The sequence below is a fragment of the Anguilla rostrata genome, chromosome 9 (genome assembly GCF_018555375.3).
Source record: "Anguilla rostrata isolate EN2019 chromosome 9, ASM1855537v3, whole genome shotgun sequence".
Taxonomy (NCBI): domain Eukaryota; kingdom Metazoa; phylum Chordata; class Actinopteri; order Anguilliformes; family Anguillidae; genus Anguilla; species Anguilla rostrata.
Window position 1 is genome coordinate 14,903,325 of NC_057941.1, and position 17,736 is coordinate 14,921,060.

General features: G+C 38.9%; 1 protein-coding gene across 3 annotated transcripts in view; it reads left to right on the forward strand.

Annotated features, from left to right (window-relative positions):
* The window catches only part of tnmd (tenomodulin), a 73,741-nt gene that overhangs the window by 39,945 nt on the left and 16,060 nt on the right, over positions 1–17,736 (forward strand). For all 3 annotated transcript variants that reach the window (XM_064350546.1, XM_064350548.1, XM_064350547.1), the window contains 2 exons: positions 13,865–14,005; positions 17,516–17,623. In XM_064350546.1, the coding sequence (XP_064206616.1) occupies positions 13,865–14,005; positions 17,516–17,623 (249 nt within the window). The remainder of the gene's footprint in view (positions 1–13,864; positions 14,006–17,515; positions 17,624–17,736) is intronic.

Consider the following 17,736-nt stretch of genomic DNA (forward strand, 5'->3'; position numbering starts at 1 on the left):
TAGCATTTTCTATTTCTGTAGTATCTCTTACTTACTTTTAAGGTTATTTTCAGCTGCTGAAATCAGTTTGTCATGCATGGGAGACCTTGGGGATACTTTGGTCCAATAAGCAGCATACAGGGGCTTCTTTCTTCTATTTATTTAACTCTCACCTTTCATCCATCTTGCACAAGGTCTTTTAATAGTCTGAAAGTAGACTATTGCAACTAGTAAGACTACAACCTGCATGTGAATTAAACGTTTACGCTTTCCATCTAAGATCATAGGAACCTAAGACCAGTTGCAGAAAAGCCATTATGCCGTTACACCTGACATTTGCCTGATGTCTGAACTTGTTAGACCACAGATCAGACATATATCCAGCAATAGCCCGACGACATCAGTTGTACCAGCTAGACTTTGGCAGGTACTAATTATGATAGATGTTCACATGCAAGTCTGTTGCATGAAAATGTGTGCTCCTAATTCGCATACTGCGGAACTAGCTTGGTTTTCTTATAAAATGCCTGAGGCAAAGCCTAGAAGAAAACCAAATGTTTCATTCTTATTGATTTGTTTGCTCAAAACAAAGATGTAGGCTACTATTGTCCAAATGTAATAATTCATACACATATCAAAAGACAAAGAAAGTTTGTATTGTAATTACTGGGGGTGCTACCTTCAATGCAGAAAAATAAGGAAGCCCCCCCCCACCCCAAAATTTGGACAGACATGTTTGAAAGGCAACAAACCGAATACTCCTCCACTTCTCAACTTCAAAGTAGCCCAATTATAGCCTGATGGCACTCCAATCAACCCAGGTGAAAGAATAGAGCAACTCAGGGGTTCTCAACCTTTTTTTGTAAAAATATAAGGCCAATTGTATAGAAACCTGTACTGGCATAAAAGTAAAATCATTACACCAGTATCTGTATCAGTATCAATATCTGGACAAAATCCCAGCTGTTAGATTCACACCATTATTTGTCCGATATTTAAAATGAAATTCCCTGCCTATGATGGACCCAATTTATCGTGTCACCACAACTGCTCTGCCCCGTATAAAAGGCAAGTTATCATGTTGCCGTCATGTAATATTGGACATGTACGTGATCATACCATGAATGAATGGGCACGCTTAATGTAAAAAGTTCTGAACAGCAGCAGATTGGCCACATTTCACGTCAATCATGCATACCTGTCTGTCAGGCAGAAGCCGTAGGGAAACAGGATGAAAACGGGAAGAATTAGACGCATCTACCAGCCTGGCCTCTGCCATCGACCAGTCGATCGCGATCGACGTATTGGACACCCCTGGCTTACAGCAAACGGTAGCTTTCTCTGAAACAAACTATCGCTGCCAACCTACCTGATGATCAACAAAATAGGAATAATAATAAAGACTCAAACCAATTGTTTGTATTTAATGCATTTTATTTTCAATTTTCTTAAATCTGATTGTTAGATTGACTCACTGAAACTCCAGTGTTGCTTGTCTGCCGCTTCAAACGAGATAAAAAAAGGTGGTTCTGACTGCTGGCCTGATTGGACTGACGAAATTACCATCCTCATTGGTTGAATGCAGTCAAGCTACAGTGGCCATTTCAGCACAAAACATTTGACTCAAAACCAAGACTATTTTCTCAATGCATGTAATATGAAAAATATCTGAATCTTTTTTAACGTTCAGAATTCTAAAACAAACACCCCCTTTTAATTTTTAACGCTCCCCTTTAAATTATTTTTGTCTCCTCGCCCCCCTTCATCCCACAAACGTCCACTGGGGGGGCAGTACCGCCCCTGTTGAGACTAACTAACCCTAGACTAACTGATAGCCTCCTGGTGAATGGCTTTTGGTGAATGCAGCCCCCCTGTTCCTGTAGGAAGAGGGTCTTTTGGCGGTGAAAGGGGCAGAACACTGGCTAGGTCAGACCTTATTTGGGCATACAGAGGAAATTGTGTAATGTGGAAGGCTTGCTCAGGATTGCATTTAAGATAAGTCTAAAGGGATACTTAAGGAGAATCTGCTTAACAGTTCTTCTGGCCCCGTAGTCCTCTCATTTGTGCATTTTGGGCATACATCAGCACTCTCATTGCGTTCCTTTTCTTTGTCTTATTTGGTTAGATTGTTTGTCTTTTCTCCTCTTAGAAAAGCGGTCTTTATTTGTCTTGCTTTTTAGATAAAATGTTTACCTTTCAGCATCGTTGCAACTGCCTATCCTTGGTTATCGCCGACTGTTATATTGTACCATTATAAACTGTTTTCCCTTTTTCAGCTCATCTAAAGGACGTGATTTGCATATATGTTGACCAAAGTGTGCATCTCTGTGCGCCCCAATCAGCGTATTTGTCTTCTATACGGTTTAGGGGTAACACCGTAATACGGGTTACTCACTGGGCATACTGATAGTTTCACTGACTGGAAATGCAGCTGCTCTGGGACAGATGTTAGTTTTAATGTCCAGATGGATCCTAGTATTATTTCATAAAAATAGTAATTGGGTCATAGACCGGGATATTTAGATGGAGTAAAGTTAGTTAGGGCTTCCTGGTTCAGCTTTTAGTTTTGGTACCCGGACAAACATATTTTCCAGGTTAAAGTCTCTGATTTGTGGCACAGAAATATTGTTTCCGAGATTCCCAGATGAGTAGCATCTTTACTTGCTAGGATAAAATGCCTTTGTGTCTGAGAACAATTAGATGAATGCCTGGCAGCAGTAGATAGTCTTGTACTCTGGGGTACAAATCTTGCCGCCCATTATTTCAGCACACCCCAGTCAATGCACATACACACAAACCCATATTCACACAAACATCCACCTTACCGGTTTTAAAGTTAATGGAGTCTTCCTCCCTGTGACCCAAATAAACCTGTTTTCCTCCCTGTGACCATGTCTAAATCCTTACAACATGTGCGCCTCCGACACGCAATGGCAAGCACACACAGTGGAGCAGAGCTTGCAGCATTGCCTGATACCACTTTGATTCTGCATCTCTCAACTGTTTCATTTGAAACTGGTTTGATTTTATTCAGGATTATGTTATTCTCACTATTTTGAAAGACTTTGTATATGTTTGGAACTTTGTGTAAGAAATTACAGAACAAATTGTATCCCGTATTGATTCAATTACATTTTATTCTTCAATATGGAGCAATGTGTTATGACCGGTGTACACCTGCTCCCTGTTAGGTGTAGATTTTAGTCGTGAGCATGTCAGAAATTTTTTATCACCCAAACTTGTGCAACTGACGTAGAATTTACACCTGAATAAACATCTGATGTTAACACCTAGTCTTGGGTGTTAACTTTGTATCTAATGGGCCCCTGGATCACAGCAGCCAAAAGCTGTAATTTTATGCTATCACTGTTTAATTAAAATTATTTGGAGAAGCTTGAAGGCAAAGCCAAGAAAAAATATGTATCAGATATTCTCTCTCACTAGAATGACAATATATAAATGTATTGTCCTACTACTGTGTTGTCAATCCAGACAAGAAACCAAATAAGTGACATAATGTGCCCTTTAAAACCTTCTTTGCAAAATATATCAAAAGAAAAACAAATGGGGCTCTCTATGACATTGAGCTGTGTCATTGTATTTTTTGATGTATGTATTTGAATGTCAACAGAAATAACAGATTGTTTTTGAATTGGCTTCTTATGTTCTGGGAAGATTGCAAAGGACAGAACAAATGTACTGGATTAATATTGAGGAGCGTAGCGCTTTGTCGCAAGTTTTATTCAGCTAATTATCTGCTCTTGTGTAACTACGTTCCTGTTACTGGGCTTGTCAAGTAGGGAAAGCCCACTGTTGTATCAATGGCCACTGGACACTGATGCCATTTACCATTCTCACCTATTCATTTGAGGGCCATTAGTACGAGTTGAAAAATAAATTATTTTTGGTAGACCTCAGTGAGTTATTTTTGCAGTGTATGGACTGTAAGTTATTTCTCTGTAGTAATATTGGCAAGTATTTTCTGATGGTATAATTTTTAGGAGGCAGGTCCACATGGTTTATCTGAACTTGGTGCTCTGACTGTTATGGGAGCCACTGGGTAATTGTTCTGGTGTTGAGGGGATGTAAAGATGATTGATCTCTAAAACTCATCCCAGAAGAGTGATAATGTAAGGTACCGAGTAAGCACTGTTTATATTGGCTTCAGCAACATTCCAAGGCTCTGGTGAAAAAGCATCCCGTCTGCGGGACACAAGCTCAGACAGTCATTCAGTCAACGACAGACTCTGTTCTACTTCTGTTCTGTTTTTGTTACTGCAATAACAATGTGCTAATTTGCATAGTGTATATTGCACAATCATCATTTAAAAAACCAATGAAGCAATATACTCTTCCTGCAACATTCCAACATTGTTAAAACTACATAGACTCCATTTTCATGAGAAAAATACAAACAAAAAACATGACTTTTCAATTTTTTCTTTTTTTGACAAAAGACTATAGTCTTACCTTCACTTTAAAACCAACAGAATGTGTATGTGCTTTTTTTACCAATAAAAGATATTTTTTAATTGATTTATCTACGTTTACTTCCTTATTTGATCTCTCATCCATTTTTTTGTTTGTTTGTTTTTTTTTTTTAAGAAAAGTAGATTTTTTTTTCTTTCAAAAATGCTGTGAAACAGCTGCTGGGTGGCGTATGAATGAGCCCTGCAGACTTGGATCAAATCCGGACCGCACCAGTTCTAGCTGTGGCCGGTAGCGCTATAGGACAGCATGCAATTGCCAGTTACATTGCCCTGGGTATGGGAGGCTTCAGTCAATTAGGGTTCTACGCTGTTTGACGACGCCTGCTGTTTGATTGGCCACCCATGGACTACATGTGAAAGCTGCATATGTCTTCCTCAAACTCCACTCTATGTGAGCTCAGCTGTACTTACACTGTGATGTGTAAAGGAACCTGCTCGTGACATCCCTGCTTCGGAAGAGAACTACGCTGCCCTACAAAGCTGCAGTAACTACGCAGAGGGTAAAACTGAGAAAAATGGCTTTAAAGTATTTTAACTGGCCAGCCAAATGGGTTACAGGTATATAAGAGATATTGCACTAATTGTACATGTATTTATGAGGTGATTTTTATGCCCAAAAACCATGACGGCTGGCCAGTTAAAACACTTTAAAGCCATTTTCTCAGTTTTACCCTTTGCGTAGTTACTGCAGTTAGGCTTTGTAGGGCAATACGGATGTCTACACTTTCCTGATTTGGCAACGGAGCTCACACATGAACAGAGCTGCGATTGCAAACGTTTGCACATTCCAAATTAGGGTGGGAATTGGATATGTGCAGCCCCATTTTGTGCCAAATTTTCATTTATTTATATGTGCAGGTTAATCTAATGTGTATGGGTTTTCAGCCATGTTAATGGACAAACCAAAGATATATAATTTTTCCATTGTTTTCACATTTTGGAGATGAGACTATGGTCTTAAGTGTTTGGAGTCACACATACAAAATGTATTTCACTGATAAATTCCATCCCTAAGACCCTAATTCTGGCCCTAAACCCTACTTGTAGCCGAAGGAGCAGAGGTGCCTTAAGGGGAGAATAGCATGGTATATAAGTGGGAATGTATTTTGAAGTCAGAGCAAATTGTTCCCCATGATGCCAGTACATTTTTCATTTTATTTTTGTTTGCATGCTTTTGTATTCTGATTGGATGGGTGGATAGTCAACTCATGGGGGGGGGTGGGAGGATTGGTCAGGCGGGGCAGATGATTCCCTCGGCCCTGACTGACAGTGGCCCTCTAACTCTTGTGGTCATGCGTTCCCTAGCTCGGAAACATAATCCTTATCTTGCTTCAACCTAAGGTTTACTGTTTTGCTAACGCTAGCCCTTATTCTGACCCTAAAACCTATTTTTAGTCCTAGAACAGATCTCACATGTGTGATTTATTCTAATAATAAAGCAATAAACTGTGTAACACTGTCTCTTACTTGCAACTTTATTGAATCGTGTCAGTGAATGACAGAGGTGCCTGAAACGTAAGTCAAACGTAATTACTTTTCCGTCACATTTCAGATATCTCTGGCTTGTGTTAGTCTTAGAACGAGTGGTAAAAGATCCTGTTATACAAACTTCTCATAATTAGTCCCATGATTCGTGGCCAGCCAATGACATCAATACAGAATAAAGAATTCACCATTGTCTCTATGCATAGAAGTGCAAATGATATACAATATAACCATATACAATGTAAAGAACATCAAATCATCATCAAATCGAAGTTCCTGAAAACATCAACCAAGTGAACAACAAATGAAACGTAAAAGATGTAGTAATATATTTTTATTTGATGTAAAATAGTGTCATTTATTTTATAAATTTCTTTCACCTACCTGCAATTAATCAGAACATCAATCTTTTGTAACCCGACCTGCCCGATCCACAGATAAACTGCAGGATCCACTGATCTTCACTCAACTCCTGGTCACTGACTCCCACCAGTGTGACATATTGCAGATAATTCTGATTTGTGTTTATGCAGCCGATTTAACACATTTACGCATAAAGGCATTGAACAGCTCTGCCTTTTGACGTACCTTGTGTAATATTGCAGGATCAGAGAGTGCATGGACCAAATAGCTGGGAGATTTACCTTGAAAAAGGCAGTGCTTTTGCGTTAAGTATATTGATGTCTGACATTTTCTTCATTTTAGTCAGCGACAAGCATAAGGTCCTTAATCTTTCATTTAAAAAACACGAAAATGAAAGCAGCCATGCACCATAAAAATACAAATAAATAAATACACATAATAATGAAAGTCTAGGTTTTAGTCATTTTTGTAATTTAATCTACAATGCTAGGATTTTTATTTTTGTTCGCTTTTTGGACTGAAGACTGCAGTCTTATGTGTTTTGCCATTTTTCAAGTGAGGTAGGTTTTTCCATCATAAACATCTGCAAACATTTTTTTTTTTAATTAAATAATTTATTTATCTCCTGTACAGTTTCTCATCAATCAGAATGGAAGAGTAAGTCCATAGATGCACTACCCCTTCAGTCCTTAATAGATCAGTTCTTCATTTTTTTCATTTTGAAAATGTCATATTTCCAAAAACCTACTTGCAACAAGTACCAGTTTACTTATAGCACATACTGTCCAAACGTGCAACTCATACAATCCTCGTGTGAAGTCATAAAAACAGTAAAGTGTCCATTTTTTCATATTAATATGTGATACTTTTTCATGATGGAATTTTTTGTAGCAATGTCGATTCAGTGCATTTGCATTCTGTAATTGCTTCTCTATATGCTGTTTTCCACTGGTGGTGTTGGGTGCGACAGTCTTTCCAAGTGTGATGTGATGACGCACGCAGAGGAACTTGCATGCCGAATGCAAAAGAGCAAGCACCTAAAATCCAAAAAGCATCTTTAAAATTAGGTTTGATATATTGCTCAATATTAATTTGTCAAACAATGTCGTTGATTGCCTCTTGGCAGTCAGACTGCCAATTTTAACAGAGACAAGAATTTTGTTTTGGCACCAAAGAAAACCTACCAAGTTTGGTAAGCCTGGATTAAGCCACCCAAACTTTCAGTGCAAATCAAAGAGAAAATAACAAAAATAAAAATAGTCAAATAAAGAATCTCAACACACATGGTGTGCTTGGACCAGCAAGAACTCTGTGTATCATTGCACATATGCTATAATAGACACAGCACAGTGGTACAGCACTGTGTGGTGCACTGTGTGGGTTAGCCAAGTATTAACTTATATGACTCCGTGAGGCTTGTGTTTTGATTCCCTGCCATGACACGGTCTGTTTTGTGATCCCATCTCTATCTGCAACTCTTTCTGCTTTCACCGTCTCACTAAGGTTAAAACATTTATAAAGAGAGAAGAATGTCCACTATCCTTTAAAAAAATAATAGAACAGTGAAATGGAAAAGCTTGGAATGTAGCTTTATAGTACAGTATATGTGAAAGCTTTCATCAGACTGCAGTAGGTAATGTTAGCTGCTAAGATTCTTTTCCTGTTGGAAAGCATGCAGAAAGAGCCATCATACAGGTAAAGTAGATAATCTCTCAAGATTGAAACCAGGCCAAAAAGAGAGAATATATAAGCCAAAGAAAGTGTTGTGTATTGCGCCAGCATTTTAAAAAGGCAGAGTTTCCGTGTGTTTTCTTTGTATTGACTTATGATGAATGAAACCAACAAAAAACCAAATCATTGTTTTCCTTAGTATTGTTGCCTTTTCAAAATCACAAAGCAATTCTGATGGGGACCCCTGCTCCAAGTTCTAAATGTGAAATTTGGAAAATCCTGTTTTAAAACAAGATTTATCATTTTATAAAGCACAAAGATCTGAGTGAAAAATAATTTAATATCAACAGGCTATTTTTGGAATACCAGCCAGATGTCAATGCATAGGAGCTTAAATTAAGCTGGACCCCAAGATTAAGATGTGGCAGAGATCTAAAACTGAACAGAGAGGAAATGCCTAGAGACTAATCATCGCATTTGTATGCTGTGAATGTGCATTAAGGGTTGAGTTGACTATCCACCCATCCAATCAGAATACAAAAACATGCAAGCAAAAATAAAATGAAAAATGTACTGGCATCATGGGGAACAATTTGCTCTGACTTCAAAATACATTCCCACTTATATATCATGCTATTCAACCCAGCAGATCTACAATAGATCAACTGGGCTCAATCTTTATTTCCCCTGTGAATGAACTCTATTCAGCAGTAAGTCCACGTATATAATTTTATTGGTCTGTAATGTCTATGCTCACTGTAAATCTATTTGTATTAATATTGTTTATGTTCATCCTCTGATTGTTTTTTAATGTGAGAGAAGTCCTCAAGAGAATGAGGACGTGAAGCTTTTTTCCATAACTGATCTAACAGGGGATTGGAGCTTAGAGCAGCATTTTAAAGCCGTCCCATTTTAACATCACAATTCAAGCTTTTGTCCTGGTTTCTTTTGTAGTTGATAGCTTCTTTTGTAGTTGATAGCTAGTTTGTAGATAACCAATCAAGATCTGAAGTTAGGATGTTAATCTCTGTAATTATGGTCAATTGTAGATTTTAATTGAACCAAAAAAATTGGGTTTTGTGAAGGAAACAGTTGCACTGGCCTTTATTTGCAAGTAAAAATAAGGACAAATGTTGATTCAATGTAGGCCTCTGTCTTAGTCCATCCTGCCAAACAGATGGCCTGCATGCCAGCTCTCATCTCCTAAGATGAAGTTGACATCTGGTGTGACTGGAAAGTTCAGCCAGAAACTGGTGAACAGCAGTTAATGCCATTTATGACTGAATTCCTTACTCTCTTCTATGGATTTGTGAATGATACCTTGCTGTCACTGTAGACCTAAGGAAATGGAATATTGTTGATATTACTTTTCTGGGGTAGCTCTCCAAGTGGGAGAAGGGTGACAGGCAGGCTGGAGATGTGAATTTGGCCACCTCAGCATGTGTAGTGGACACTCAACAAATGTTTGAATTACCTTTGTGCTATAAGAACCCTCTGTGCAACTTCTCAAGCAGGCTGTTGTTCTGTCGTTGTTGCTCCTGTTTTGGGGGCCACTGACACCCACTGAGATGTGTTACAGCATGGTCCGTCAATATTTGGATAGTGACACAATTTTTGTTGTTTTGGCTCTGTACACCAGGTTAAAATGCAGACTGCCAGCCGTAAAATGAGGGTATTTACATACAAATTGGGTGATCTGTGTAGGCATTCCAGCCTTTTTTATATGTTGTAGTCCCACTTTAAGGTACCACAAGTAATTGGACAAATTAACATAATCTTAAATAAAGTCATCATATTTAGCACTTGGCTGCGAATCCTTTGCATGTAATAACTGCCTGAAGTCTGCGACCCATAGACATTCCTAGATGCTGGGTGTCTTCCCTGGTGATGCTCTGCCAAGCCTGTACTGCAGCTATATTCGGTTCCTGTTTGTTTGTGTGAGGCTTTTGCCTTCGGTCTTGTTTTCAGCAAGTGAAACACGTTAAATTGTATTCAGGTCGGGCAAGAAAATTCCACTTTTTAGCTGCTTTAGCAGTGGGTTGGGTTCATTGTCCTGCTGCAAGGTGAAGTGCGAGCCAATAAGTTTCAAGGCATTATAGGACCTGAGCAGATATGATATTTCTGCACACTTCAGAATTCACCCATGCTGCTGCCATCAGCATTCACATCATCAGTAGAGAGAAGTGAGCTAGTTCCAATAGCCTCCATACATGGCCTACACTCCCTTTACCTTGTTTCGCAGATAAGGGAGGTGTGCTTTGGATAATGAGGAGTTGCTTCATTCACTTTGTTGCATATCCTTTGCATGCAATGACTGCTTGAAGTCTGTGAATGATTTTGGAGGCATTTTCTTGAGCATGGAAAGATAAGATGTTCCTGTACACTTCAGAATGCATTATGCTGCTGCTATAAGACTGGCTCACTTGTCTTTAGTGATCATGTGAGCCAGTACCTGTGGCAGCCATATGTCCCCAAACCAAACAGATGAGGTGGTATGCTTTGGACCTTGGGCATTTGCTTTTGTCTTCCACACTTCGCTCTTGCCATCACTCTAACAACTGAATCTTGGTCTCATCTGTCTGCAAGATGTTTTTCCATGATGCTGCAAGCTCTTTTAGGTACATCTTAGCAAACTGTAGTCCGGCCATCATTATTTTGAGGTTAATGAGTGGATTACATCTTGCAGTGTAGCCTCTGTAGTTCTGTTTGTGAACAGTCCTCTGTGGACAGTAGTCACTGTCTCATCCACGACTGCCTACTGAAGAGTACTTACGATATGTTGAACGAGTGTTTGAGGGTTCTTCTTCATTATGGTGAGAATTCTTCCGTCTGAGGAGAGGTCTTTCTTGGCCTACCAGGCCCTTTGTGATTACTGAGCTCACCAGCACTCTCTTTCTTCTTGATGATGTTCCAATCAGAAGATGTTGGTAAGCCTAACGTTTGGCCTATGTCTTTGACTGTTTTCTTATTCCTAAGCCTCATAATGGCTTCCTTGACTTTCAATGGCACAGCTCTGATCCTCATGTTGACAAGTATTTGATTGCAAATGTAATAATGTGGAGCACAGAACCAAATCAAGAAAAAAAACAGGCTTTGCCTCTGTCCCAAACATTATGCAGTGCCCTACAGATACTGCAATCATCCATGTCACCGCTATTTCAAGAATTTCAGATATATGCTTCCAAAGGGTAATGATCCCAAAGATTGCTTCAGATTATGACATTTGTTGTTGAAGCACAGACCCTGTAAGAAGGTGAGCTGGTGAACTTCAACGGGAAGGCACACAACGTGAGCTGTATTTGTGTTGCCGTATACTAATGCTTAGAATAATAAGAGGAACAAGCTCAGTCTAATTAAAGATTTCAATTCTAGCAAAAGTTGTCAAAAAGGTCTGAACTAGTTTTACAGTTATATTAAACTACAGTGACTAAATGTCCTTTAGAGAACAGATGGTGGATTCTTTTCTTGAGGCATAATGTTGGCATTGAAAATGCTAAACAGTTTCGGGCCAAATCCCTATCAAGTGTTAATGGCCACATTGTTATAATAATTCATATTGATTGTGTTGTTTATTTTGCTAAATTGCTTTAGCTTAATAGAAATGCATGCAGATTAAATAAATGCTTAAATAATACATTGTTTAAAAACCACACCCAAACTAATTACATTTTCTAGGCAAGCCAGTTCTGACAGAACAACATTTTTTTTTCTTCAGGGAGCGTAGTGTGATAAGTAACTGTAAATTGAAATTATTTCCTATGGTCATATCAGCTTTCAGAAATGTGAGGGAAACAGCCATTTTATATGCTCTATCCAAGGGGATAAGCAGTACACAAAAAATGCAACTGACTAAATTGTGCTTTGCTTCATATTTAGCTAATTGTTTTTAATTGTTGAGCACACAGGGACACGTTGAAACATAGCTCAAGCAAAAAATATTATCAATTTTATTCCCAGTAGGATATTTGTTTTGTAGCATTTTCTTTAGAAGAGCACCTCCATTTCAATAAGTAATATAATACATTGAAAAAGGTGTCTGTCTGTCAGGTGCTGTATCCAGCTAAAGCACCAGCTCTTAATACAGGGATAAGCGCCACAGTCCAAAACCAAATACTGACAGTGCCAGCTGGGACCAGCAATCCAACAGGGGCATCACATACATGTCTGGCAGTTGTATCACCGAAGTAGAGAGGATTCTCTGGACCAGTGTTTCTCAACCCTGGTCCTGGGGACCCACTGCCCTGCATGTTTTAGATGTCTCCCTGCTCCAACACACCTGATTCAAATGAATGGGTTGTTATCAGGCTTCTGCAAGAGCTTGATGACAACCCATTCATTTGAATCAGGTGTGTTGGAGCAGGGAAACATCTAAAACACGCAGGGTAGTGGGTCTCCAGGACCAGGGTTGAGAACCACTGCTCTGGACCAATAAACAGTTGGTGCATCAGAGAATCAGCGTAGATGTTCGAACTGTTTTGAATTGATGGAGGCATTGCCCTACTAACTACAGAAATGTTAAAAAGAGAATACAGAAACAGTAAAAAAGTGACCATAATTTTAGTTTTAAAGTCATCCCTGGGCTATGTCTTGATATACATGTTAGAAAGTAAAAAATTTAACTCCAGTTCTACTACAGTGCAATATAATTTGCCTTGAAATGAAGGCTGAACCATTGAGTAAATTGCATAATGGCAAAGAAAGTTCTTTGTCCATGAAGTGCTAACTGTGAGCCATTCTGTTCTTCAGTACTGTACCTGTGGCTCACTCAGAAAAAAAAAAAAAGTCAAAAAATCTCAGACACCATTGAAAATAGTCAATCGGCCGGTTGTATCGCATTGCCCATTGTGCCACAAATGTTTGTGCATTCAGAAGCATGCGACTCTGCCTCAAGGCTGACACTTTGCAAAGAAGGCTAATTAACTCGCATCCTTATTACTTCTGTACACATTCTTCTGTACAAAGTCTTTTGTCTGGTTGTGGATGCTAGAAGCTGCAGTAAAGAAACTGTTTTGGAGGGGCCAGAGAAGGCCTTAACAATTAGGAGAGATGGGGAGTGTAGAGAGGTTCTTGTTCAGAGGATAACTCTTAGGTCCTGTAATTTGCAAGTATTTTGGTTCCTTTTAAAGTGTATGTCACGCTCAATCTGGACACTTCATTTTCCAAATGTCCTCGTGTTTTCATTTAAAAATGTTGTGTAAAAGGTTTTCTCTGCAAGCCTGAGTACAAGCCTGATGGAAGTATAATATTCTATGCGATTACAAATCAATAGTTCTGAAGACCAAATTGCCTCCTATTTTTTATTATTTATACAAGTCTGCAAGGATGTTTAATGATTGGCAAAGAAAATGTTCCCGCTGAAGATATGACTTTCAAAAAATAATTACAGTCATTTCCTTTTATTCCTGCTGGCTTTGCAGTGTGTTTTGGCAGGTAGAATCCAATCACATTTTGAAAATGCTAATTCTGAAAGCCGTCCGTGTGTACACAAGAGCTGCATAATAGACAAATGAGAATGCTTTGGTCAGACCATCCTTGAAGGAAATCTCCCAGCCTCGCTGACCCGTTGTCACAGATTCAAATGAAATACATTCAGTGGGTTTGAGAGTTATTAAGCTGAAGTAGTCAATATTAACTATTTCCCTTTTAAATCAATGTTTGGCAGATGCCTGTATGTTTCTTTGTTAAAGCATCAAAAGCAGTCTAGGTCCTGTTGGATGTCTCTTTCTCTACTGATTGCCTTACTATTTTTGATCCCAGTTCAAGGAGTGGGTGGACTTTTCTCTTCTCTTGCACCATAGGCATCCTACACAAAAATCATATACAGTTTTACAGTTAATGATGCATAGTTTAGTTTATGCCTGCTTTCGCTTTTCCAGGTATATGACCTTCAGTATAAAGTGGTGTTGGATGGTGCCGAGACAGAGAGCATGATGGAGATCGACCCCGCCCATCGCATTGAGATCTTCAGGATGGGAAATGGGAGCGAAGAAGTCCTGGAGATTCATGACTTTAAAAATGTGAGTTTCACGCCCTCAGTGAACAAAACATACAAATAATGCAGTGAGTTCACACTTCCTGGCAAATATTACCCACACACCAGCAAATGCTCACTTAGTAGTTTATTTTATCATTATATTATTTATATAACATTTTTACTAAAAAGGTCAGTATGCTTATTTTGGTCAAAATGTTGCACCCTGAATAAACCACAAGAGAGAATTTGCTGGTGTGCAGATATTCTTTATTCTTTCATTCTATTGCTCTGAAACTGGCCAAGCCAGGTGGATGTGCATACACCATGTTTTTCTGAATATTATTTCCTTGCCAGAGAGGTTCAAAATTTGTAAGGAAGCACTCATGATTTCCTTTAGAGTAGTGCAGTAATCCTACTTATAATGTGAAGCATTTAATTGTATCCATTAACATTTTATTTAATAAGTGCAATTTTCTAATGCTATGTACGTGACATGATGAGTTTATTTTCTACAACTGGGTATTTACTTAAGTAATCCAGTTTGAACTTTCTTTAAGGGTACAATGGAAGTTACACATGTATTTGATAGTAATCTGCAATCTGCTGGTCACAAATCCAGTTTTGTAATGAAACTACAAATTTGACATCAGTGTCCGAAGTTATACTAAAATAGCTTGAACAATTCCAACTGAAGCCAGTCCCAAATATATTCATCAGTCTCTTTGTGCAATTCCCCACCCGCATATTTTTGGTTTTTATTATTTTATTTGACTCTGTAAATATATTGTAAATCCAAGATTACAAATAGCATTACAGTAAGGGGCCTCAGGACAACACAATTGTCTTCCAGTATCTCAACACTGTGTTTGTCAGGAAAGTGTACACAATCGCATTCTCACAAGCCCATTGCTGGGTTCTTGACTATCTACTGTTCAAATTACATCAGTCAAAACCACAAATAATTGAGCCTGATTCCAGGAAAGCACAAACTTTATTAGTGGTTGTACTAAGCGTTCACTGGGGAAAGGCTCCAGAATTGGTCGGCCTGAAGAACCGATGCCTCTGATCATTGCGTACTCCAAAGCCCCTGCAAAATGCAGTCTCCAAGTGCTGTGTTTGAGGTGTGTAAATAGGGAAATAATCCCGTCTGGAGGACAGGCGGGATATCTTGTTTATTATTGCTGGCTAATAACGTGGGCTCTCTGGAGAGTATGCTAGTGGAGGTAGGATATTGGAGCATGGAACCTTTCAAAAACTAAGGAAACAAGAGAGACTTCATTTGACATTCAGTTGGACCCATAAATATAAAACAGCATGAATAGGCCTAAATCTAACAATGTGCTGTTTATTGTCACTTCCTCTGTTCAGTATGTTTGTCATATTAACAGAAATTCAAATTTTTCTTCTTAGTAGGCCAAGAGAGTTTTTGAAAGGTCTATGAGTATTAGACTTAATATGAGTCATGACTTACAATGCTGACTGATGGAGAGATGTTTGGTTCAATATGGAGCATAAAAACATGTGTGACCATCTTCAAGTAAACTATGTGCTGCCTTTGAGGTACATCAGGAGTGAAACATGCAGTCTTTCACCTTTGAGGGGCAAAATTCAGATTCACTTTGAAACTTGTGAAACCTGTGTTGTGAAACAATCAATAGAAAACGGCTCCAGTAACCAGAAGCAAATTTGTTAACAAACAGCAATTTTGTGTGGCGTGTAACATAATAGTTAGGAAGCTGGACTGGAAATTCCAAAATTGTAGGTTCAGTTGCCTGGCAGGTGCTGCTGCTATACCTTTCAGTGAGGTATTTAGCCTGAATTGCATCAGTAAATATATCCAGCTGCATACATGGATTGTAAATGTACCAAAGAATGAAAGTTTCCCTGGAGAAGAGTGTTTGCTAAATGCCTAAAATATATTTACTATGAGGGAAGCTGGAAAGTGGTCTCGAGTAAAACAGTTTTTGGACAATCCCCCTTTGCTTTCAAAGGTACTCAATAATGGAAGGCACTACCAACCAAATTGTACATAATATATTTTTATGACATACTGAATGATAAAGTGAAACACTAAATGATAAAGCAGAAGTTCATTTTTACTAATATTTGTCGACATATTGCATCTGATGTCATTTTGCACCTAATCTGTATTTATTGCTCATAGTTGTAACCCACTATGTACAATGTAATGTATAGTATTACAAGGTCCTAGTTTGTATTTTTAACATCGTCAACAGTTTTATTTTGTAAACGTTATGCTGCTGAATAATTGTCCATTTTGCCTTTTTGTACCATTTAACTCAAAAACTGGGGATGGTGGTTTAAATTTAGCCTTGGCTGTAAACCTTAGATGCAGCATGTCCATTTCTTATTTTTACTTTGTAACAATGCACTGCACTGTACCAAAAAAATAAAATAAGTAGGAGCTCTTCTGCGTGTCTCTTTTTGTCAGCCTGCATAATGACAGCATTGTGAAATCTGGGGGGTCCAACCATAGCCTTTCCCACCCTCGCAGATAACACTTGTTGTTTTTGTTCCGTTCCTCCAATCAGAAAAGTGTTCAATGGGAACGCAGTTTGCCTATGCGCACACATTAAGTGGAACGAGGACGTCGTGTTTTTTTCACAGCCTTTTTTCCAATCGCCTATCCTTGTAATGAAGTGCCTCTTCTTAATTTTCTGGTTGAGCGATCCCGGCAATCTTTGCCTCTCATCGCTTAGAACCGTCCTTCCCTTAGACCTGTGCCGCAGACGTGTTCCGTCGGAGTAGACTGGGCTGGATCTCGCCGTAATGCATTTAGTTTGAAACGTAGCAGCTTGTATTTCCGTGAGCACAGATAACGATATGTAAATGGGTTTTTTCCTTTAGAATCGTGGATATGAGTGGAGGAAATTAGGTGCTTGTGTGTTTATGATGCCGGTCGTTAAAGTACGACTCTGGAGCCGCCTCGGAGGTTCTGTCAGGAGGCAAGACGAGACTCTTTATCCAAATTAACTCTGATTAAAGAAGACATTAACTTCCCATCACTATGTAGATGTAATTAAGTCCTCATTGAACAGAGGTGAATTCCATGGCACTGCATGCCCTGACACAATGTTAAAGTGACTGCAGCAAGAGCAAGTAAAAAAAAAAAATCCAACCTTTTCTTTTACCATCAATTGAATATGGTGACAGTTAAGTCGCAGAATCGCAGAGCTGCTTCATCCGGCTCCCCAGCCAGAAGCAGAAAGTAAACTGGAAATAATTCCAATATTTTAGCTGCCATGATGACATTTTTTCCACTACTTTTTCCACCAGAGACAGGGATTCCACATGGCAGTATGGAATGTCTTTTCAAGATAATTTCCCTCTGCTGCAGTAAAATATGTAGAAAGAGCAGCTCTTGCAGTCAAAAGCAGAGGAATGTAATAGATTTATTTTGTCCTTCTTGGAGAACAAAAATACTTACAGTAACATTCAATTTATACATAAATGTGTTTTTTTTTTCTTCATCTGCAGCCAGGCCTAGCTGTAACATAAGAATAATTATATATATCTTTGATTGTACTTTCAGGGAATGACAGGGATCCGGTTTGCTAAACAACAGAGATGCTACATCAAGAGCCAAACCAAGGAGCTGCCTGAACCAACAGCAATGGAGCCCGAAGACACCGAGATGCTGGTATGGTATTCAACTTGTTCCCACGGCAACGGGCTGTGCTTTAAGACACATCTCACAGCAGAGTTTTTAAGAGTATAAAATGACAAGAGATTCAGCTCCCCTTTTATGGAAGT